This window comes from Polypterus senegalus, chromosome 13, assembly GCF_016835505.1.
Source record: "Polypterus senegalus isolate Bchr_013 chromosome 13, ASM1683550v1, whole genome shotgun sequence".
Classification (NCBI taxonomy): Eukaryota; Metazoa; Chordata; class Cladistia; order Polypteriformes; family Polypteridae; genus Polypterus; species Polypterus senegalus.
Genome location: NC_053166.1, coordinates 159885366 through 159908137, shown reverse-complemented (window position 1 = coordinate 159908137; position 22772 = coordinate 159885366). Strand labels below are relative to the sequence as shown.

The 22772-nt window shown below is 47.6% G+C and overlaps 1 protein-coding gene across 1 annotated transcript in view; it reads right to left on the bottom strand.

Annotated features, from left to right (window-relative positions):
• Positions 1–320: 320 nt before the first annotated feature.
• Positions 321–22772, bottom strand: part of nde1 (nudE neurodevelopment protein 1) — a 31707-nt gene continuing 9255 nt past the window's right edge. The window contains exons 3-9 of the mRNA XM_039775324.1: positions 22595–22748; positions 20745–20893; positions 16524–16660; positions 16271–16444; positions 16083–16168; positions 7891–8063; positions 321–4869 (exon numbers count right to left, since the gene is read on the bottom strand). Coding sequence (XP_039631258.1) covers positions 4782–4869; positions 7891–8063; positions 16083–16168; positions 16271–16444; positions 16524–16660; positions 20745–20893; positions 22595–22748 — 961 coding nt within the window. The 3' untranslated portion in view covers positions 321–4781. The remainder of the gene's footprint in view (positions 4870–7890; positions 8064–16082; positions 16169–16270; positions 16445–16523; positions 16661–20744; positions 20894–22594; positions 22749–22772) is intronic.

Here is a 22772-nt window from a genome sequence, read left to right as displayed (position 1 = left end):
GCAAGCAAGCCTATGAAGCAGAAGCGAGGCCTCATTTTACTTAAAGTAATTCGTATTAACCAATCCAAGCAGGGCGAGGAACGTAGGCCTGCAACTTTTTGACACGCCCATTACCGGCCACACCATTGGCTCCCTGCAGAAAACATGAAAGGCGGGCAGCCCAAAACCACTCCCCCGGGTGAAATGCTGCTGATGTGTGTGTCGTAAGGAGGACGAACACAAAATGGCACATGAAGGATCACACAAATGATGAGAAGAATTTCGAGGAAGCAGAGGAAGGCTCTGAAGACCTGTCACCCCAGCTTGGGACACACTTTTTCCAGTCAGTCAGTCAGTCAAGGTTAACCGTACACAAATGACTCACAGACGGCCGCCACCCTCAACGTGTACACGACTACGCCCGATGGGATCCACGCCAGAAGGTAGACTACGTGATGCGAACTCCAAATGAGGTCCCCCGGAAGCGGACATTCCTCTCCTCCACACTGGTGTCCCAAAATTAGACAAATCTGGTCTGAGCTCGTATCACACTGGTCAATTTATTGTGTTTTTTTTTTTTGTTTGAATTATTAGAAAAAAATTATTTTACAAAAAGCAGTGAAATGGACATCAAAAAGATAAAAGCACAGGTGCATGTTAAAAAATAATAATAATAAAAATAAAGACTGATATCACAAACGAGGTTGGCTTGGTTTCATTTTTCTGACAGTTTAACTCCCAGTGACCCCCCCACAGTCACAGGAGCGTTTCTAACAGGGTCTCCGACAACAAGACCTGGCTTTATAAAGTGAAAAGAGGCCGTGGGGGGTCCACCAGCCACCATCAGCTTCAGGTGGAAGTCTGAGGTTTTGAAGGCCTGGTCCTAAAAGGTCTCGCGTGTGCTTTATAAAAATAATCACAGATCCCACGTCAGATGGCAGGACCACCGTACTTGAAGCACTGCTGAGCACTGGGGTCATAGTCATCCACTGTGAAGGGTCAAGGCCAAGACAGGAGCCCACCCCGACCATCTCTGGACCTCCTCACATGCTGTTCAGGAGGAAGGCCACATGGACAAGGAGACCACCCAACTCGGTGTGAGTTCGGGAGCTGAGCAGGTGCAGTTGTTAAGCCCACCAGAGACAGCAGCTAACCAAACTTGTGCAGTTATTTCTTTCTAAAGGATGCGATTTCCTAGGAGGGCAGATACATTCATTCTCACACCTGCCAAGTTCAGTTTGGGGTCATCAAGGATGGTTCAATGAGAAGCCGATTAGACACGAGTACCCCCTAACCGGAGTGCCCCCCCCCAGGTGCTGCCTGGATGTTCTTCCTTTATACAACCCAAGTGCTAATATTGTAAAATGTGCCATTAAGAGTGTGGCTCAACCCATTATGTGCCCAATTGCTGGCTTTGGCTTTCCTAAAACAGTTGAATAAGGGGGTCCTCAACAATTAAATGCTAATGGGACCACCTGCAATGAGCCATTTAAACCAGGCACCTTAACATATCCATTCTGTTGGGCATTAGTTATAAATAAATTGCAAATAAGCACAAATGGCACAAAAGGGTGCCCGGGTTTGAAGAGTTGGTGCAACGCATGGGGGCACAAATCTGAACTCCAGGGACGAGGAGATAATCTGTGCCAACACTGCACGTGTCCTCCTTAAATTATCTGTGGGGGCTTCCTCTCTACAAGACATCACCCAGGATGTGCCCATTGTGTTGATTAGTGCCAATGATTGTGGGTGTCGAGTGCCAGACGGGACCCCCCATCGAGGGTTGGGTTCTGCCTTGCGTCCAGCGCCCTGATAAAAGATTTAGCTTTGGGGAAAAAACGGACAGACGGACAACTCCAGGGTAAGACTGGGCAGCTATCTCAAGGTCTGATGGGCTGACGTGGAGATGAAGGGGCAGATACTCCTGGTCCGGGACCACCAGACTGGCTTCCATTGTTCATTTTAAGCAGCTTCCTAATTTGAAGTACACCTCCTTATTTAAGCGGGGGGCTTGGTTGGTTCTGCTTTCCTCCTGCCCGCCTGAATGAAACATTCTTGACAAAATAAATAGATAAATCCACAAGACACTTTAGGAAGCAGAGCAGAGTAGTGATATCTGTACCTCTTCATCCTCGTGTTTCGCTCCTGCCCCTACTACAACCGCCTCTTCATACCCAACATGGGTCCAACGTGTTCCGAGTTAGCGGATAATACGCTGCTTCTCTTTTCATTTGCACCTCACGGCCAGGCGGCTGCTGGTTAAGGAAAAAAGAAATGAAGAGCGTGAGAGAGGGAAGTGGCTTCTGTGCGCCGCGCCGAGAGCCGCCATTTCATCAATAAAGGAGTGGCGGGCTTCATCTGGGGCTCACTCCCCGTCTAAAAATCCACTACTTCAAATCGAACCCTTAGGTCCTGGAAACGTCCCGGCAGTTTAACACATCATATGTTAGGAAACCCCGGGTGACCCTGACCGCTTCACGGTGTCTGCCTGCGTGCCGAGTGTAACGTGTCCTGATCTTGTAAGTTCCCTCAGATGACCGCAGACCGCCAACGTAGGCCAATGTGCTCCTCGAGTGTCCCCTTATGGAGTCCGCAACATTCGGGTGCTCCCAGGTCTCTCAGAGCCACACGTGTGAGTCCGACGCCCGGAGACCACCAAAGGGGGACGATTAGATGACTCCCCGAGTGCCACATTTCTAAACCAATCTAAATGCCAGGGGCGGAGCTTTGAACTGCAACAATCAGGTGGGCTGCAAGCCTCTGATTACGATGAATGGTCTACCGCCGAAAATTCTCCTAAAAAGACCCCCTGCTACCGAAACTTAAATGTGGGTCACAAGTGCGGAGGTGCGTTAAAAATAAACACAACCTGTGACTATAAACTAAGAGAGAAAGAGAGACAACACCTTAGCAATGGACGACATCAACGGATGAGTGGTAAACATGAACCGGACGCCACCGCGGGTGCTGTGTGGGCTCGCCGATGTTCACATACGATGACAGTGTAGGCGTCCATGAAAGACGGAAAGATCCGGAAGCTGAGATTGTTAAAACCTGAATGACAAAATATGCTTTGGATGTGTCACACTCCGTCATCGACTCTCCTTTGGACGATGCAGATCTGGTACTCAAAACACCCAAATTAGTAAATGTGCCCAATGATGCGGACGCGATGCCAGAACTACGGGCGAGGCTGCACAGCACCCACCATTCTAGTGTGCAGAAAGCGAAGGGGTCTTCTGACTGCACGTCTGAACTAATAACCGAAGTTCGTTCACGGGTCAGGCCACGGCAGAATGGCGACGGCGTTTTAACACAAGGCTTACCTCACTCGGCTCAACTGCTGCTGTGAGGCCACAGAGTGGCATGAATCTAAAAATGACAGGAGGATAACGTAGCAGAGAGAGAAGGCATGGAGCCGAGTACCCGCAGTGTGTGTCGTTTGTCACTGCGCTCATCACGTGACACAAATCACTCGTTACGCTGCCTGAGCTCCGCGTCACCTTTCTGTTTTCTCTCAGTGTGTCGTCTTTTTAAATTTTACGTACCGATATAGAAATCAGAAACTGACGAACCCCGCAATGTTTAAAGTGCGCGGCCCGGAGTGTTTGGGGGTCTTTAGGAAGAAGCCCTGTGGGCGGAGCTTTTTCAACAGCAGATCTGGCCGCCATTTACCACTATTCACTTTTTTGGTCCCCAGACATCTGATCTTCTTCTGAGAGTCACATCTGGGTGGCGAGACCTGGTTACCCCCCCAAATGTGACCACAAATGAAACAAAAGTGAGAAAAATTCAGAGAAATAACACCTGAAACTACCGGGGAAGCCAGAAGATCGTTGGCAGAGGACGGCAGAATGTCGACTTAATTAAATGAGGGGCTCAGAGAACAACAGGGTGGGACGTCAGAGGAGGAATTCAGTTTGAAAAAAGAAAAAAATAAATAAATAAAAACAAAGCAAAAAAAAAAACCCAGATGGTCAGAGCACCGGGGCTGGCGCTGCCAATTTCTGAATTAGAAGTTTCTAGAAACACGTCATTATTTTGCGATCATCCCCTCCAGCCATAAACACCAAATATCCGCCATCTTCACATTGAAATCCATTTCATTATAAACAGAGGAGCTCCAGCGGTCGCATTGGGAATGCCAACTGCGCTCCTCCGCTGTGCCCAACATCAACCCGGATTACAATGGCAGGCGGCCAGACATACAAATTTGAACCTTTTCATCAAACCCCCCCCAACCAAAGTCACACGTGGTAAACGCTCTGCTTAAAGGTGGCATCATAAGGATGCCCGGCTTGCGTTCACAGACGGCCTCAGGCTCTGCTCAAGTGCCAGGCTGGCATTCCACACTGTGGGCTCGGGGCGCCACCCGTGCAAATGCTCATCGATGTCTTTCCAAAGTGCAATGGATTCAGTATAACAGTGAAACATCTCAGAGTGGTGGGCACACGCAGTGGTCCTGAAGGAGGTGACGGACGAGGCACACCAGTTTAGTTTCAGTTCCAGCGGCCAGACCACTACAGGGATGCGTGTGCGGCGGGCGCCTAACTATTACACCTCGTCACTCTCTACCATCCCATCAGCCAGTAGTAGCAGCTAAGGAAGTGTCTTTCTGGGGGCTTGGGGGGAGTTGGCTTAAAACTTCAGACCATTCAGAAAGTCCAGTTTCCAGCAGTGCAGTCTCTCGAGAGACTTCAAATAAAATAAAAGTACAAAATAAAAAAACAGAGTCTTGCTATTAAACTGGTAAGGCCTGAAACATCTGAGCAAAGTTATGAATGAAAAGATGGGAGTGCAGCTCACAGCAAGATCTTCACAACCCCTTGAGGAGACACAGAGGACTGAGGGGGTCCACTAGGAGGGGCAAAGTCCAGCCGCTTGACCAACCTGGAAAAGACGAGGGGGGAAAAAAAAAAAAAGTAAGTATGAAGCCTGGCACTCCTGACCCCCTTAAGAGAGACCGCGGCCCCCCACCAAGTTCATGAGATCAGCTGGACATGGGTGGCAATGGGGACTGGGGGTCCTACCTGTCACCTTACCAGCTGGGCTGCCACCATTCACACACACACACACACAGTGCATTTACTGAGCCACCCCCCACACAGTCTGCCCACTTTATTGTGTTGCAGATTTAAATCTGCCACTCGTACCCATCGACCAACACTCGATATGCCATCATGACAAAGTCAACACTTTGGGTTTCACTAAGATTTGCAAATGTATTCAAAATCTAAAACTGAAAGCTCTCATTTATAAAAGACTTGCTTACCCCCCGGCTTTGCCCACATTATAGTGAAACTTTAAAAATCAATAAAAAAATTAATTTGTATTGAGAAGAATTTCTATTGATAGCTTTGGTAGCCGAGGGCCTCCTGATATTTCAGATTTTTGGTTTTACTATCTGGGTGAGAACGTAGCTGGCATCTCTTTGTAGGTGAGGTGTCTCTGGCCAAGTGGAAGGTGGGTACGTCAAACATTGGCACTGTATCTGATGGTGTTCAGCTCTGACGGGCGAGCAACCACCGTGAGGGGAGAGGAGCACATGGCTGTGATATCTCTGCCAGTCAGTCAGCAGCTACCCTCTAAAACGCACGGAGCTCTGATCTCTCAGAAACGTCAAACGTTACTCCTTAACAATCTGCAGATGACGATGTCTGCTGAACATAACGGGTATCGCTAGCTACGCGGAGGCGAGGTGCGCTCCAACACGTGGTAAATGGAGGCTGGCGCATGAGTGAGGAGGGCCCTGCCCTGCTGCCCGCTCCCACCGACCCGCTGCCCGTCTCTCAGATTAGCCCAAATATATCACTCCTGTAAGAGAACTCGGATACTTAGCGTGATGAGAGAACCAGAATGTTCAAGAAAATTCTAGAAAGAAAAAAAAAAAAAAAGATCTAAATCTGTTAAGTTCTCTCATGAAAAGCGGACAGACGTTGGATTTTAAATATAAAGAGAAGTCAAACAAACTTAATGTGAAGATCAAAATATCTCCAGTGAATTTCATGATGGGCGACGCCGGTGGTCGAGACCCCAGAGTTCACCTTCCTGGTCCTCCCTGCGTTGGGTTTCCTCCTCCCACAGTCCAAAGACATGCCGGTTAGGTGAATCGGTGGTCCTAATTTGGTCCGAGTGTGTGTTTGGAGGGTGGTCGTCCGGTGACAGACTGGCGCGCCCTGTGCTAGCTGGGATAGGCTCCACCAGCTGCCCGCTAAAACACACGGAGCTCTGATCTCGCTCTCTCAAGAACGTCAAACGTTACTCCTTAACAATCTGCAGATGACGATGTCTGCTGAACAAACGGGTATCGCTAGCTAAGCGGAGGCGAGGTGCGCTCCAACACGTGGCGACAGGTAGAGCGATTTGAATGGAGGCTGGCGCGTGAGTGAGGAGCGCCCTGCCCTGCCCCGCCCTGCCCCACAGTCTGTCTCTCGGATTCGCTCCTCTAAATCGGTGCCACAAGTGAACTCTGATACTTAGCGTGACGTGCAAAGTCACAAAATCAACCGGAATGTTCAAGCAAATTCTAGAAAAAAGAAATACAAATCCGCTCAGACTCTTAAACGCCTCGGTGCGTCTCTACAAGTCTTGCACACCTGGATTTGGGCCGCTTATCCCACTCTTCCCTGCAGATGGTCCCTTAGAGAGGAGCTGACGTTGTCTATAAACGGCCATCTTCAGGTCTCTCCACAGATGTTCAATGGCGGGTGCCACTCCAGCGTAGACATGGCCGCATGTTTGGAGTCACTGAACCGTCCCCCTCGTCTGGGGCAGGAGCCCAGGGTGGTGTTTGGCTGTACTCATTTCTGTCTGGTCTCCGTATTCCCCACCGTGTGATGCTGCCACCGTCGAGCGTCACTGAAGGTAGGACATTAGGCAGGCGGGGGAGCGGTGCTTGGGATCTCAGATGCCGAGTGGGCCGTCACCTGCGCTTCTCCTGAAGGACGGCTTTCGTCTGTCCACTCTACCACGGAGGGCCGATGAGATGGCCACCTGCCCGCCATCTTCTCCCATCTCAGCAGGGGACTTCTGATGTGGTCCGAGTGGCCACTGGGTCACCTCCCTGATCAGGACCCTTCTTGCCCGCTTACTCAGGTCTGACGGGACGGCCGCCGTGCTTTAGGAACGGTTTGATCCCCTTGTCCTGATCTCTGTGCCTGACCCCCAATTTGATCGTGAGGGTCTACAGAGAGTTCCTTGGAATCCGTGGCTTGGTTTTTGTCCTGACATGCAGTGTGACTTGTGGGATTTTTTCAATGCCCAGGCACAGATGTCTGCCTTCCTAAACGACATCCAGCTAATTTAATGGGCCACCGGTGGACTCCAGTCAAGTTCTCGACACGTCACAAGGAGGACTGAAGCAAACAGGAGGCACCGGAGCCCAATGTGGTGGGCCGCAGCAAAGGGTCTGAACGTTTCGAGGGAAGGAGAGACTGTGGCGTTTGATTTTAATTACATTTATGGACCTTTCTGAACACGCGTTTTTGGTCCGTCATTATAGCTAAAAACGTCAACTGACACAAAGAGGGCAGGACGTGAGGGGGTCTCGTCACCTTCTGAATCGGCCGCCTGGCACCTCCTTCGGCCTTCACAATGGCACAAGTCCACCGATTGCAGAGGATGCTGGGCCCTGCAACGCGTGCTGTGACTTGTGACTACTTGGGTGGGCCAGTGATGGGGTGGGGGGACCACTTCTGCTATATTTGTAACTAGTTTCAGACCCCCCATGCATAGGTCCGTTTTCACTTTTCTATTAAGGGGTCTTTCTCTGTGAGCCGCTGGGATTCATTGCTGTGCAACAATAAAATGTGAAGCCCTCTTGTCTCTTCACGGGCGCCACATAACGGGGTACGTCGGGCATTGGCACCGTCCGTTCATCAGAAGGTCTCACAATAGGACCGACGTACTCACCCTTTGTCGAACATGGCCAGGCCTGCTGAAGTGGTCCGGTGTTCATTGCACTCCCTGGCTGACTTGATGCTTCCGGGGGTGGCGGCGGTGGTGGCAGCAGCAGAGGGTGCCATCCGAGTTGGCGTTTGGTCATAAACAAACTCTCGGCAGGAAGCCAGCTTTGATTCCAGATTCTGCAGAAACAAAAAAAGGTCAAAATAAAATAAAGAGGTAAGAAAAGACCGCAGCTTCTGTGTCACATGAGAAGAGTCCGAGGTGCACTCACTACACCGGGCATCTGGACGAGTGGCACTCCTGTCCCCCAGCGGCACAGCAGGACATTCCCAGGCATGGCACTTGGACACTTTATTGGTCATTTGTCCTCCCCGCCAGGGTCCCAAGCAGCACTGGACAGGAGAGCACGATAGCCTTCGGTGGGCTGAGAACTGGGCAAGGGACAACACCCGCAGCAGGGGGGCACGGAGGATGAGAGCATCCGAGGACGGCTTCCACTCAGCAGGGACTGTGGAGCTCCACGGCACTTTCTGACATCCAGCCCGTCATGTTCCATCCTGAGCAGCCATTTTAGAGCTTGTGGGGAGCAATAATGGTGGGCAGGAGACAGGATCCATCCCTGGATGGGGTGCCAGTCCATCACAGGGCACACTTGCACTCATACCCCACTCCCATTCGTAACAAGACCTTCCTGGAGCCGATTATAATGAAGCTTACAAAAGGGGGCCGAGGGTCTTATCAGCGGACGGACGTGTAAAGCAAGTGTGCACAAGGAGGTGCTGTGCGAGGCCTGATCACAACGTCCCAGGACCATCCGACTAGGGGGGCCGCCATTGAGGTTCGGGTACCGAGCAGGTGTGCAAAACTTCTGTAATCGCGGTGGTGGGCCCTGGCATCACCCCACCCAAAATACGTTAAGAGGAGACGAGAAGGACCGCGTTTCTGACTTTCAGAGCCTCATTCGTTATGAAGCGGAAGAGCAAGGGTGCGCAAAGTGCGTTTATCACGAGGGTCCGCTTGAAGTAACGGAGGGTTGGTGTGACATGCAGCTGTCTAATGTCTGGCTACATAACTCACATGTACTCTCGCCGGGCAAATTCTTAGAAACGCCTGCTTATCCCTAGTCAGCCAATCACGCGGCCGCAGTGCGGTGCACCCACTCGGTGAGAGTCGGGTGAGGAGCTTCAGTTAACGTCCACAGGAAACAAATGGCATGGCATGGCAGCGATTTCAATGGCAGACAGGCTGGTCTGAGGATTTCTGGGACTGCTCAACTCCTTTCACACACGCACGCACGCCAGTCTCTCCAGTTTACTCAGAAATGGTGCGAAAAACAAAAAACATCCCGCTGATGAGAGGCGTCGCAGGACACTAGCCAGACTGGTTCAGAAAGGCTCCGGCGACTCGGGTAACCACTCTGTGCACGTGTGGCGAGCAGAAAAGCACCTCAGGACCCACAACAACAGAAGACCGCCTTGGATTACCCACTCAAGTCAGCCCAAAACAGAAAGCCGAGGGTGCAGTGGGCACAGGCTCACCAATAGAAAATACAGCCTGGCGTGAAGACTCGTGGCACACAGATGGCTGGCACCGACAGCGTGGATCCATCCACCCAACCAACCAACCTGCCCCCTGTGTCAACAGCCCAGGCTGGCGATGCTGGTAGTCTAACGGTGTCGGGATCGCCAATTGTGTGCACCCCCTTCAGGCCCATTTCCAGCATGTCACATCAAGATGGTCTCATGAACGTGACAAGGAGCTCAGTGCTCCTCAGTGGCCTTCCCAGTCAGCCAATCAGAATCCAATCAAACATCTCTGGGATGTGGCAGAACGGGACACTCACGGCGCAAACGTGCCACTGACAAATCTGCAGAGTGTGTGCGATGCCATCGTGTCGACGCGGACCAGAATCTCAAAGGAGTGTTTCCAACAGTTTTGGAACCCATGCCAGGAAGACTTGAGGTGGCCTGCTCTCACGATTAGTCGAGTGTCAGCGGGTGTTTATCACCATTAGGCTGCACTTCTGCACTTGTCCTTATCCCGAAAAGAACAAGACGGGACGATGACAGTCCGGCCATTCAGCAGAACCTCAAATCTCTGTCCTTTAGGAGTCCACATCTGAAGATTTCCACAAAATGATGGGATACTTGGATAGCATTTAGAGCGGGGGTCTCCAGCTCCAGGCCTGGGGGACCGCGGTGGCTGCAGGTTGTCATTCTAACCCTTTTCTTAATTAGTGACCAGATTTTGCTGCTAATGAACTCTTTGCTATAATTTTATTTGATGCACAACTTAAGACTCGGGCCTCTCAATTATTTCTTTTTTCCTGAATTATCAACCAAACAATATTAAGACACAAAATGAACCAACATATAAACAACAACCTGCATCCATCACACAATAACTGAAAATAAAGGAAGGTGAAGGCCTCAGTAATGTTGATCTTCTCAGGTCCACAAAACATTTTGACAGCCAGCGCGCTTAAAAAAAGAAAATCAACAGTTTTGGAAATGTCTGCCAGGGCCGAATGAGCGCCATGGAATTAAATAACGGGTTTAATTAGCAACGAGAATTGGCTTCAAATGAAGAAACGGAATGAAGGTTGGTGTTTGAGGTCCAACTTAGTTGGTCATCTGTTGGCTCATTTCACATCAAATTTATGTTTAGGTGCCGTTTAAGGAAAAAAAATCAATGCTGCGGTCAGAGTCTCAAAAGTCAATTAAAATAAAGGGAAATATTTCATTAGCAGCAAAAACTGGCCACTAATTAAGAAAAGGGTTAGAATGAAAACCTGCAGCCACAGTAGCCCTCCAGGACGGGAGTTGGAGCCCCCTGGTTTATAGCTTTACTATAATATTGTTCAATCAGCACTGCCCCCTAGTGGCTAAGCTCATAATCATCTCTCCCTGGTGAGAAAGCGCTACATAGACCAGGGGTCTCAAACTCCAGTCCTGGGGACCGCAGGTTTTCATCCTAACCCTTTTCTTAATGAGTGTCCTGTTTTTGCTGCTAATTAACTTCTTTTGAATTCATTTTAACTGACTTGCTCTTGAAGACTCGGACCCCTTAATGGTTTATTTTTCCTAATTAGCAGGCAAAAAAAATGATGAGATACAAAAGGAACCAAAACAAGTGGTGTCGATCACACGATATCTGAAAATAAAGAAAGATGAAGGCCTCGGGAATGCTGATCTTCTCAGGTCCATAAAACATTCTGCCAGCGCTCGGAGAAAAAGAGAAAATGAACAGTTTTGGAAATGTCTGCCTTGGCAGAATGCGTGCCATGGAATTAAATAGCGAGGTTAATTAGCAACGAGAATTGGCTTCAAATTAAGAAACTGAATGAAGCGAAGCTGGTTGGAGTTTGAGGTGTCATCTGTCGGGCTCACTTCACATCAAATTTATGTTTAGGTGCCGTTTAAGGAAAAAAGAATCAATTCAGCGGGCAGAGTCTCAAGAAAAGGCAAAGAGTTCATTAGCAGCAAAAATGGGTCACTAATTAGGAAAGGAGTTGGAATGAAAACTTGCAGCCACAGTAGCTCTCCGGGACTGGAGTTGGAGACCCCTGACCAGTCCCACAAACAGTGTGGCAGAACGTCACTCAAGGGCCTTACAAGCCAATCAGGTCCTGCCACCATCTCGGAGGTCCTCAGTATGGAGATCTTTCCATGCTGTCAATGTGTTTGCGTCCTTAGTTTAATTCTAAGCTCTCGTCTGCACATTCCTTTGAATTACACGCCAGTGTGAATCTTGCCAACTCGTCTTTTCTAGTAAAATACAAGGCTAGAAGCGCCATCTCCAAGCTAACCAGGGCTTTCAAAAAGAGTCCACCTGTGATAGTCGGAGACGGCGCTGGCGATGGGAACGAATGGAAGTCGGCTCTAGATGAATACGTACTTACAGGTGTGTGTCGTCCAACTCAAAGTTCTCAGGTCGAGCAGCGGCTTCACTGGGTCACACATCCCCTGGTCGAACCTCACCGTTATAAAAGCTCTGCTTACTTCTCAGTGGCCGTCTTTGTCTGGTATAACCGACTGTGGACTCCCAGAGGTTTACTTCTCCCCACTGAAGCAACTCACTGGTGTTTTTGTCTTCCTTTCTTGTTGCGAGGTTCTATCTATCCATCCTGGGATTCTGGGTAGTGGGATCCTAGTCCATCCCAGCAAGCAGAGGGTGCAAGAGGGGAGCAATCCCTGTACAGACCGCCGGTTGTTGTGAAGTTCCGCTCACGTTAATACATTTGGAGCTGCCTTTGCTGTACTGCGTGTTTAACTGCGTTCATCGTGGAATTAACACGTGAATACTTGTCCCCGTGGACTTGACGTCTCCGAGCCTGCACTCCTTTATTAACACTATACAACGATAAACTGAACGGACCTTAGCGGACTCTGCAGGCCCCACAATAACCCTTAATCCTCTAACACCGGATGGGACATCCCTCATAATGAACAGTCTGTGGTGACAAGTTACGCATCACGGCGGGCACGTCACCTTGCGCTGCTCTGCTGGAGGAATCTGAACCCACAACGGCAACAGGAGCGTCTAATTTTAATTACAATAGAACAAAAAGGCAATTCGCTTTTGAGGAAAGGGTGCCAAGCGGTGCAGTGGTAGTGCTGTGGCATTGCAGTAAGGAGACCTGCTTCACGTTCCCAGCGCCTTCCTGTGTGGCGTTTGCAAGTTCTCCCCATGTCTGCGTGGGTTTCCTCTGGGGGGCTCTGGTATCCCTCCCACATGCACACCAGGTGGATTGGTGGTCCTAAATCGGCCCTAGTTGAGTGGTTGGTGTGTGTGTGTGTGTGTGTGTGTTTGCCCTGCGATGGACTGGCATCCTGTCCAGGGTTTGTTCCTGCCTTGGTGCCCTATGCTAGATGGGATAGACTTCAAAAGACCACCACGGCCCAGTTCAGGACTAAGCGGGTTACACAAAGGCTGACTGGCTTTTGAGGAACAATCTAAAAGTTCTTTAGAAGCTGGCAGGCATTTATTTATGCCGTCCTCAATGAGCGAAGCGTGCTGAGCCACCCCATAATGACCCTTTTTTCTTATTTTTGCTCTCTAGATGGGAAGAGGTTTTCAGATTTGAGTATAATGTAGTGCAGTGTTCTGTCGTGATGATTTGCAAATATATTCATTACAATAAACTCTTTAACAATAATTAAAAAAAAAATTAAAAAGGGCCTTGTGCTCAGGCCTAGCACATTACACCCACGATAAAGCCTCAGGACTTCAAGTCTTGTGAAATGTAAGTCAGAGGACGTTGTGATCGTACTGTAGCTCATACTTCGAATACGGAACTACGTTAGTGACCAAATTCTTCAAAGGTAGAGCTCAGTTAGGAGAGAATTATTATCGGCCTTATAGAAGCTTGGGAAAAAACGTTCCATTCTGGAGAAGAAGAATTCAATTGGCTCCTTGGCTCTACGGCTGCAGTAAATAAATGTTGCCGGGCTCCAAAAAATATAAAAGATAAAAAAAAAAAATGGCCAACAAACCATCAGCCCCCCCAAGTCTAAATATTAAGGAAGCTAAAATTACACACAAAGGTGTGGGTCCCAAAATAAACTTCAGCAGTGCAACATAAAGTCTCATTTCATGAACACTGAAGTCGCCCAAGGGTTTAGGGAATCGCCGATCCTCTCGTTTTTCTGAGGAGAAGTCAAAACTCGGTCGCACTTTTGGGATCATTTTGTTTGTGTTGGCCGTCCACTTCTCATTTCAATCTCGATCGCCATTTTCTAGGAGTAACCTTAGCCACTTGACTCTCCGTTTGCACCCGAGAGCAGCAGCAGTAGCAGCTTTTTATGGGCCAGCGGGTGTACCAGGGGCGGAAATCCTCATCGGCTCTTCACAATCACGGTACAGACTTGCTCAGCATGGTCGTCGGCTGTAAACGTCAACGGATGCTCCATTCCTTCTTCGTGCTCATGACGTGTCATACCAGTTTTCAATTTCTCACTCCATATTTTGCAGAAAGCCTTTTATGGACTTTGTACCCTGGCACACCTTCAGCACATAAAAAAAAAAACGGACCACTGCTTGTGCTTGCTGCTCTGCTTTGGTGCAAGTGGGGGGACAGAGGGGGTCTGCGTGACTGGTCAAGGTGGGAGCTTTAGCACTGTGACCCCCAGACGCACCACATTCACACGCGTTTGTGGAGAAAGTTATACAGCCAACCCAAACAAAATGATCACCAAAGTGGGGATAATCAGCGAGTTACCCTTGTAATAAGGACGCAGGGGCTCCACAGGATCCTGGCAGCAGGTCTTCACTCCAGCCATTTTCTCAGTTAAACCAACTGCTGGCCACTAATAGTGACAAAGAGAGTCCATCTCTTTAAATCCACAGTCCTTCTTCACACACACAGAACAATAGAATTACAGGAAATACATTTCTACATACAAAGCCCCGTGGCTGGCTCGAGGTCCTCACTATACTCGCTCACAATGAAATGTTCCACCTGGTGCCATCCTGTGCCGACTGCCAATTATAATACAATGAGTCTCAAATGTTATATTGACCGAGTTTTGGAAGAAATGATACTGCAGTTAGTGTCTCGTGATCTATAAGCTCAACAGAACTTTCTATAGAAGAGGACAGAACCTGGTAACAGAGTTTGGGGTGACTGCTCCACAGATGAGGGCAGCAGGACCATATATGCCAAACCGACGGGACGTGCCCAAGGAGCCATAGAGCATAACATTTTTTTGTTTGGTATTTGGTACACTGTATTAATCCCAGAGGGGAAACTGTCTTTTCACATGACCTTTGGGGGTCTGAGCGCAGGGGCGGCCATTGCACAGCACCCTTGGAGCAATTTTTCAGGTTAAAGGCCTTGGCTCAAGGGCCCAACAGAGTGGGCTCCCTTCTGGCAGTAACAGGATTTGAACAGACAGCCTTCCAGATGCCCACACAGATCCTTACCCTCAAAATTAACACTGGGCATCAACACTTGCACGGGTTTTGCATTTAGCAGATGAAACTTTGGATAACTTCTGTCCCTTCCTCCCTAAATGTCCCAAGAGTGAGGCTGTTCCCTCAATAGGACTATGAAGGCTCTTTCATTAAAAACTATCGACTCCGCCGGATATTCACATACCAAGACCCCCTAACTTATACACGGCACAAGTTCTTCTTCTTCTGAAGCATCTCAACAGGGACAGGAAACCGCTGTCCTTTACTTATAGGTGCGTATGTAAGGAGTCAGGGCCATGACCTGCTAGGAGAAAACGACCGAATTGTATTTAACGAAGAATTCCACTCATGGCTCCCAGCGCTATACTGTGGTGTGATTCAGTTTAAAGTGCAGCGCCACTGCCTGAACCCAAACCTTCTCCTTCAATAGGTCATAGATAGCTGGTGCTGTGTTGTCATGACAAGAAGTACACTCACGTGACATTGTTAGAATTCAACCAGACTGGGCACACACTTACAAGTATGAAATGGCAGTGAAGGAGGAGACCTGAAGAAGAAGACGACCTTACCAAGCTGTTTAGTGTGACACACCACACCATAATCTACAGAATCCTCGTCAGTGATCACCAGCCTGGTAAACCACACTCACACCAAAGGGAGACGGACGTTCATCGAGCTACTTAGCAGCCACGTCGTGGATTAGAAGAGAGCACTTCAGGAAAGGTTTGTTTGTCTGTTTCAGTGTCAGTAAACCACCAGGTAATGGTGGCATTTCACCCGCTAGTTTGGGTTTATATTGGAGGTTGGGGACGATGAACAAGTCAGTGTAAGCTCAGAAACCGCAGGACTTCCAGTCACTTTAAATGGCCAATCACAGCTTTACCAGCAAAAGCTCAGGTTAAAATTCCCACTTCTGCTCATTATTCAGTGCATATTATTAATCTTAAAATTTCCACTAGAGAAAATTCACTCCTATAGATCGGTGGTCATGCAAAAACATTTTAAAAACGCAAGCAGACATACCTCACAGGTCGCCTGGCTTCTTGCTGCAATCGGATGTCCTCTACGGACCCCTTTAACGACGGCCTGTTATTTAAATTGTGCGGCATCACAAATACAATTCTCACTTTTCATGAAGCCCGACTGTGGCCCGAGGGCCGCTATCACAAGCAGATGCCGAACAGGCCTTCCAGGTGTGCCCTTTCTGTCAACTCTCCCCATCCCTCCATAGCACTGGTACATTGCAGGTTTCTGCTGTGGACAATATCATGGCACTGTCTTACCCCAACTTTCCGGAGGAGCTCCCCCACAATGTTCAGGGCTGAGATCCGGGCCGAGGCCGTCAAAGGTGTCCCAGTGAATCCATCTACTGTTGAGAGACAGGGGTGGGTAGACAAAGGAGACATGTTAATCTGCTAGTACCCGATACTCGGGGAGGAATGAATAACTAGCGGGTGAAACGCTCTCGTACCTCTCCTGTAAGTGGCAGGGGTGCTGAGGATGCTCCCATTGCCCCGGGGACCCGCTGGGGTGGCTGGAAGAGAAGCAGGGTGCAGAGGGGACTCCTTTTTATCTGCATCTCTCACCATTCCAAGTGAAGGCCTCTTCTCCTGCTTCTGCTGTACTGCCAGCTCCTGACGCAAATCTGTGCACAAAACACACACCAGCCTCAGATTCTCTGAACTTGCAGGATTCTGCCAGGTGGGCGCAGGGGATCTGCTCACCTCGGGCCTCGTCCTTCAGTCTCTGCACAGACTCTAGCAGGTTTTCCTTCTCGTCTAATTCGCTCTCTAGAAAGGCATTGCGCTCAATGACTTGATTCATACGTTGCTCAAAGTCATCCAAGGACATGATGGTGGCCCTGTGGAAACAGCAGGAATTTAAAGAGGCAGACGGCAATATGAAAAAACGGGATCAGAAACGACCGTTATGACGAAGGGGAGAATGCAGGCAGACTTTATCAAGCTTTAAAGATGGCATCACCACACTGTTAGGCCATTCTAGACATTTCTCCCCAGTCACCTGCACTTTAAAACTGGGATCTTCAAGCCAACTCCAATTGCTGGGCATCCCATTCATTGTAATCAGATTACAGTACGCGCCAGTCCACGATTGGGGGCAGAAAGTACACATTTGTATCTTACTGCAGAGTACACATCTAAAAATCATTAGGTAGAAGTCTATATGCAAATGGTAACGTGAAGACAGTGTTTGGTGCTTTAGCAAAAACTGAATACCAGCTCTTCACCCGCTATCTAACTCAATTAATCGAGTCTGGGATGTCAGGAGCCAACGTCTACCCTGGCAGCAATGGGCCCAACGCAGAAACCAAACTTGGGCTACCCAGTTACCTGGCACACATCCACACTAATGTTTCTTAAACAGCATTAAGAAACTGGACAGCTCTCATATGGACTTCCTAACCACATTTTTGCTTGATGAGAGCCAACATCATAAATAAATGAAACCTATCTATAGATATCTCCCCAGAAAACAAAGAACAGACAGCATGAATGCTGCCCACAGTTAAGCAGCACTGGAAACCGTTCACGTTTTACCTTGCCTTATTCAGAGTAGCACTTTGAAGCCTTATATTAGTTCGCTCGTGTCTGTCTGTGCTCGATATTAACAACGGTTGTCACATCTGCTGTATCCCTCCACAACAACAACAGCGAGGAATCCGAGTTTTGGCCTTAGGCTTATCTTCAAGTCTTCAATGTGACCAGTTATCGACGGTTTATTTGGTGCATACTTTGTTGCTGACCCCACCATTTTACACCTGCTTTTTCCTTCACTTCAATGTAAGCCTCCCGATAAAATGAAAAGGCACATCAGAGACGGTCTCAGCGGCCTACGTACTCACACCAACATCGACATCGCGCCAGACCAACCAACACAGGCAAGACAGGCCTTAGAACAATAATAGACAACGCATGACAAACCACAGAGCGACATTATCTGAAGATCAGCGGCAGCAAGTCTCGCACCCTAGACAGTGAACGAAAAACAAATTATACACACGGCCTTTCTGAAGAGCAGCGGCAAACTGCCAGACGACAAGAAACATTACGACGGAAACACTACAGAGATCCCATAACAACTGACAGCTCAAATCATGATATTCCCTTTAGATTACAGCGTAGGCAATTCCCCGTTCGTTTAAGATATTGTGTGACTATCACCAAGTGGCAACGACAAACGTTTAATAACGTCAGAGTTTACTTGCCAGGCCCCGTTTTCACCCATGGCCACTTGTACACTACATTTTCTAGAGTTATTTTATTCTTGCAAAATTTTTTGCTGGCACAATTTGCTAGTTTCTAAATAATAAAGGAATATATTTGAAGTTAACCTGTTCGTGTGACACTTTGTATTGTAAATATTTGTGCTGTTGTAATCCCATCCTAATCATGTGACTATTCTAATACTACACTCTATATATACTCAAAAGTCACTACTTATTAAAATAAAAAAAAGAATCTTATTACAAATAATCTCCTGTCTTACTGTAAGGTGTGATGTTCTTCTCTCCCTCATCATCACTATGACTATCACCAAGTCACGATGACAAACGTTTAATAACGTCAGACTTTATATGCCAGGCCCTGTTTTCACCCCTGGCCAGTTGTAAACTTCATTTTCCAGAGTGACATCGAAACCCAATTTAAACGTTCAGGTACTTGCGGGTTACACACAGGGAAATACAGTGGTGTGAAAAACTATTTGCCCCCTTCCTGATTTCTTCTTCTTTTTCATGTTTGTCACACAAAATGTTTCTGATCATCAAACACATTTAACCATTAGTCAAATATAACACAAGTAAACACAAAATGCAGTTTTTAAATGATGGTTTTTATTATTTAGGGAGAAAAAATCCAAACCTACATGGTCCTGTGTGAAAAAGTAATTGCCCCCGGAACCTAATAACTGGTTGGGCCACCCTTAGCAGCAATAACTGCAATCAAGCTTTGTATAACTTGCAATGAGTCTTTACAGCGCTCTGGAGGAATTTTGGCCCACTCATCTTTGCAGAATTGTTGTAATTCAGCTTTATTTGAGGGTTTTCTAGCATGAACCGCCTTTTTAAGGTCATGCCATAGCATCTCAATTGGATTCAGGTCAGGACTTTGACTAGGCCACTCCAAAGTCTTCATTTTGTTTTTCTTCAGCCATTCAGAGGTGGATTTGCTGGTGTGTTTTGGGTCATTGTCCTGTTGCAGCACCCAAGATCGCTTCAGCTTGAGTTGACGAACAGATGGCCGGACATTCTCCTTCAGGATTTTTGGTAGACAGTAGAATTCATGGTTCCATCTATCACAGCAAGCCTTCCAGGTCCTGAAGCAGCCAAACAACCCCAGACCATCACACTACCACCACCATATTTTACTGTTGGTATGATGTTCTTTTTCTGAAATGCTGTGTTCCTTTTACGCCAGATGTAACGGGACATTTGCCTTCCAAAAGTTCAACTTTTGTCTCATCAGTCCACAAGGTATTTTCCCAAAAGTCTTGGCAATCATTGAGATGTTTCTTAGCAAAATTGAGACGAGCCCTAATGTTCTTTTGCTTAACAGTGGTTTGCGCCTTGGAAATCTGCCATGCAGGCCGTTTTTGCCCAGTCTCTTTCTTATGGTGGAGTCGTGAACACTGACCTTAATTGAGGCAAGTGAGGCCTGCAGTTCTTTAGACGTTGTCTTGGGGTCTTTTGTGACCTCTCGGATGAGTCGCCTCTGCGCTCTTGGGTAATTTTGGTCGGCCGCCACTCCTGGGAAGGTTCACCACTGTTCCATGTTTTAGCCATTTGTGGATAATGGCTCTCACTGTGGTTCGCTGGAGTCCCAAAGCTTTAGAAATGGCTTTATAACCTTTACCAGACTGATAGATCTCAATTACTTCTGTTCTCATTTGTTCCTGAATTTCTTTGGATCTTGGCATGATGTCTAGCTTTTGAGGTGCTTTTGGTCTACTTCTCTGTGTCAGGCAGCTCCTATTGAAGTGATTTCTTGATTGAAACAGGTGTGGCAGTAATCAGGAAATTGAACTCAGGTGTGATACACCACAGTTAGGTGATTTTTGAACAAGGGGGCAATTACTTTTTCACACAGGGCCATGTAGGTTTGGATTTTTTCTCCCTAAATAATAAAAACCATCATTTAAAACCTGCATTTTGTGTTTACTTGTGTTATATTTGACTAATGATTAAATGTGTTTGATGATCAGAAACATTTTGTGTGACAAACATGCAAAAGAATAAGAAATCAGGAAGGGGGCAAATAGTTTTTCACACCACTGTATTTTCGCTTACAATAACGTTTATGCAACAAATGGCGTTTTCCGACAATTCTTATCGACATCAGTATACTACGTGACCAGACGGCCACACTCCACACATACTGACTTGCGTGTGCCCTGCGTTTCCCTTCTTATCCAGTATGCGCCGTTAACCTGTTCACGTGACCCTTTATATTGCACAGTAAATATTTGTGCTGTTGTGAGAGACTATAAGAACATCCCATACTGGTCATGTGACTATTCTAATATGAAGTCTTCTCACAAGTCACCACTTTTTAAAATAATCTCCTTTCTTACTGTGACGTCTGATGTTCTTCTCTCCCTCGGCACACTTTTATTCTTGCGAAATTTTCGCAAACACAATTTGCTAGTTTCTAAATAATAAAGGAATAGATTTGAAGATATATTGGTGAAAAAAAAAGATTTATTTGTTAAATGTGGTGCTCTACCTTGATATTGTGTATCTGGTATTACTAATAATGCACAGGTATGATATCTCCTCACGCTCCCCAAAGAAACCCAACTTGTAGGGTCTTTCCCTGACTGGCGGACTCTTGTGTTTAATTAAACAATGAAGGGCAGCAGTGCCCCCCCTGCTTATTCTCCACCACACACACACACACACACACACACACCACTACTGACTGACTGACCTCTTGGCCCGTTCCAGATCATCATTGGCTTGCTCCAGCTCCCTGACATATTTCTGCAGCTGGTCTCGGACTGCAGTGGTCTGCGCGAGGTCACTCTCAAGTGCTGAAATTTGACGGTATGCCTCTGAATGGTGGGTTTCAAGCTTTTCCTGGAAGAGAGTTGTGATAAATAAAGAAAAGAGATTAGCTGGCAATTTAAACCTCACCCCTGAATTCAAAAAGTGAATGAAAGAGTGATGGGTTGTATTGAGACTCGAGAGAAAGGATGTGCCACACTTTCACCAGCTCTCAAAAACCAGGTGCCAATTTTCAACCTTATTTACCCCACATTCCACATAAGAATGCTTTTTAATGTTATGGAATATCTCCTTAGGAAATACTACAGATAAAGGAGAATTTAATACCAATATGGAAGAAAAAGGACTACTTAATTAGGTAAACTCGATGAACCTGAGCAGTGACGTATCGTTTGAGTGAAGTCTAATACTGAAGTGGATATCAAGCTGTTCACATTTTTCACATTCCCAGTCAAGCTAAACATAACTTTGTTCAGAATTGGGGGGTAATGGGAGTGGGACAAGTGCACTTTACTTTCAAAAAAATGCAAACATATACAAAAAGTGTCTGAAATAAAAGAAGGCCCACCCAGGTCAAAGGAAGCTTCTCACTCTCGTCTCATTATGGACAAGAAAAAAAAAAAAATTATTCTCAGAGAGGAGGCCCTCCATTCTGTTTTCTCATTTCATGTTTTTAAAATCAGACAAAAGCATCAAGTCTCAGCTGCCATTCCCAAATCAATCCCGCCTCTGTTCCCAAGCCCTGCCATTTGTTCTGGCCTGGCCAGGGGGTGGGGTACAAGGACAATTTCAATTGTCTATTGTGTAATCTCATCGGAGAGCCGGGCCTGCCGCTGCTGCTTTATTTGAAGCTGGTCAAAGAGCAGAGTGGCTCACACGGGCCAGCAGACAGGCAAGGCAGGCAGTCTCGCATGCGTTTGTGTATGTAGTAGACGGGCTCTGCCACCTCTTCCTTACAATGCTTTTCTTTCACTTTTCAGAAAGACCAGAATGTTCTCCACCTCAGGGTCTACAGTCTGAGTTTATAGCAATGCAATCTTGTGATTCATACAACAAGTCATTTATGTCCTTCCTGTTGAGCAGTAAGACAAATAACTTGGAGAAACAGCAAAGAAAACAAAAGTGGATGCTGTCGTTTAGCGCTGCTGCTTCGCAGTTAGGAGACCCTGAAGGGTTCGCTTCCCGGGTCCTCCCTGCGTGGAGTTTGCATGTTCTCCCCGTGTCTGCGTGGGTTTCCTCCCACAGTCCAAAGACATGCAGGTTAGGTGCATTGGCGATCCTAAATTGTCCCTAGCGTGTGCTTGGTGTGTGTGTGTGTGTGTGTGTGTCCGCGCCCTGCCCGGGGTTCGTTTCCTGCCTTGCACCCGGTGTTGGCGGGGATTGGCTCCAGCAGACCCTCGTGACCCTGTAGTTAGGATATAGCGGGGTGGATGACGGATGGACGCTGTCAACTTCCTAAACTGTAAAGCTTCAACACCCACATTTGTAAAATGTCATGAGATTTGCAAGTCAGGGTGACACCAAATCACTCAATATGTACGTCAGCTTCCACTGAACATCTTGAATGGCTTGGACATTGTTCAGTATTCAATGCACAGTAGGCAAGTCATGGCATCAGACTGTATCAGCGCAGCGCTACCAGTTCACTTCCCATTCCGACTCGGAGTTTCGGCCACTGAACCAGTCGGTGCTGCACTTGTAGAGATATTGCTTTGATTAAAGTGCACGCTTTAAAGCTAAACAGCAAAATGTGGCAAAGGTGCAAAAAACTACCTTCAGCGTCTCAAGCTCCATACGTAGCCGATTGTTTTCTGAAAGCAGCTCCCGATTCCGTGTCTCGCATCTCTTCAGCTGCTCCTCAAGTTCAGCTTCATATTCCCGACTCATTCCCTGGAATTCTTGCAGCTCCTCTTGGGCCTCTTGTGCGCTGTGCAAAAAATCCACAAAGTTA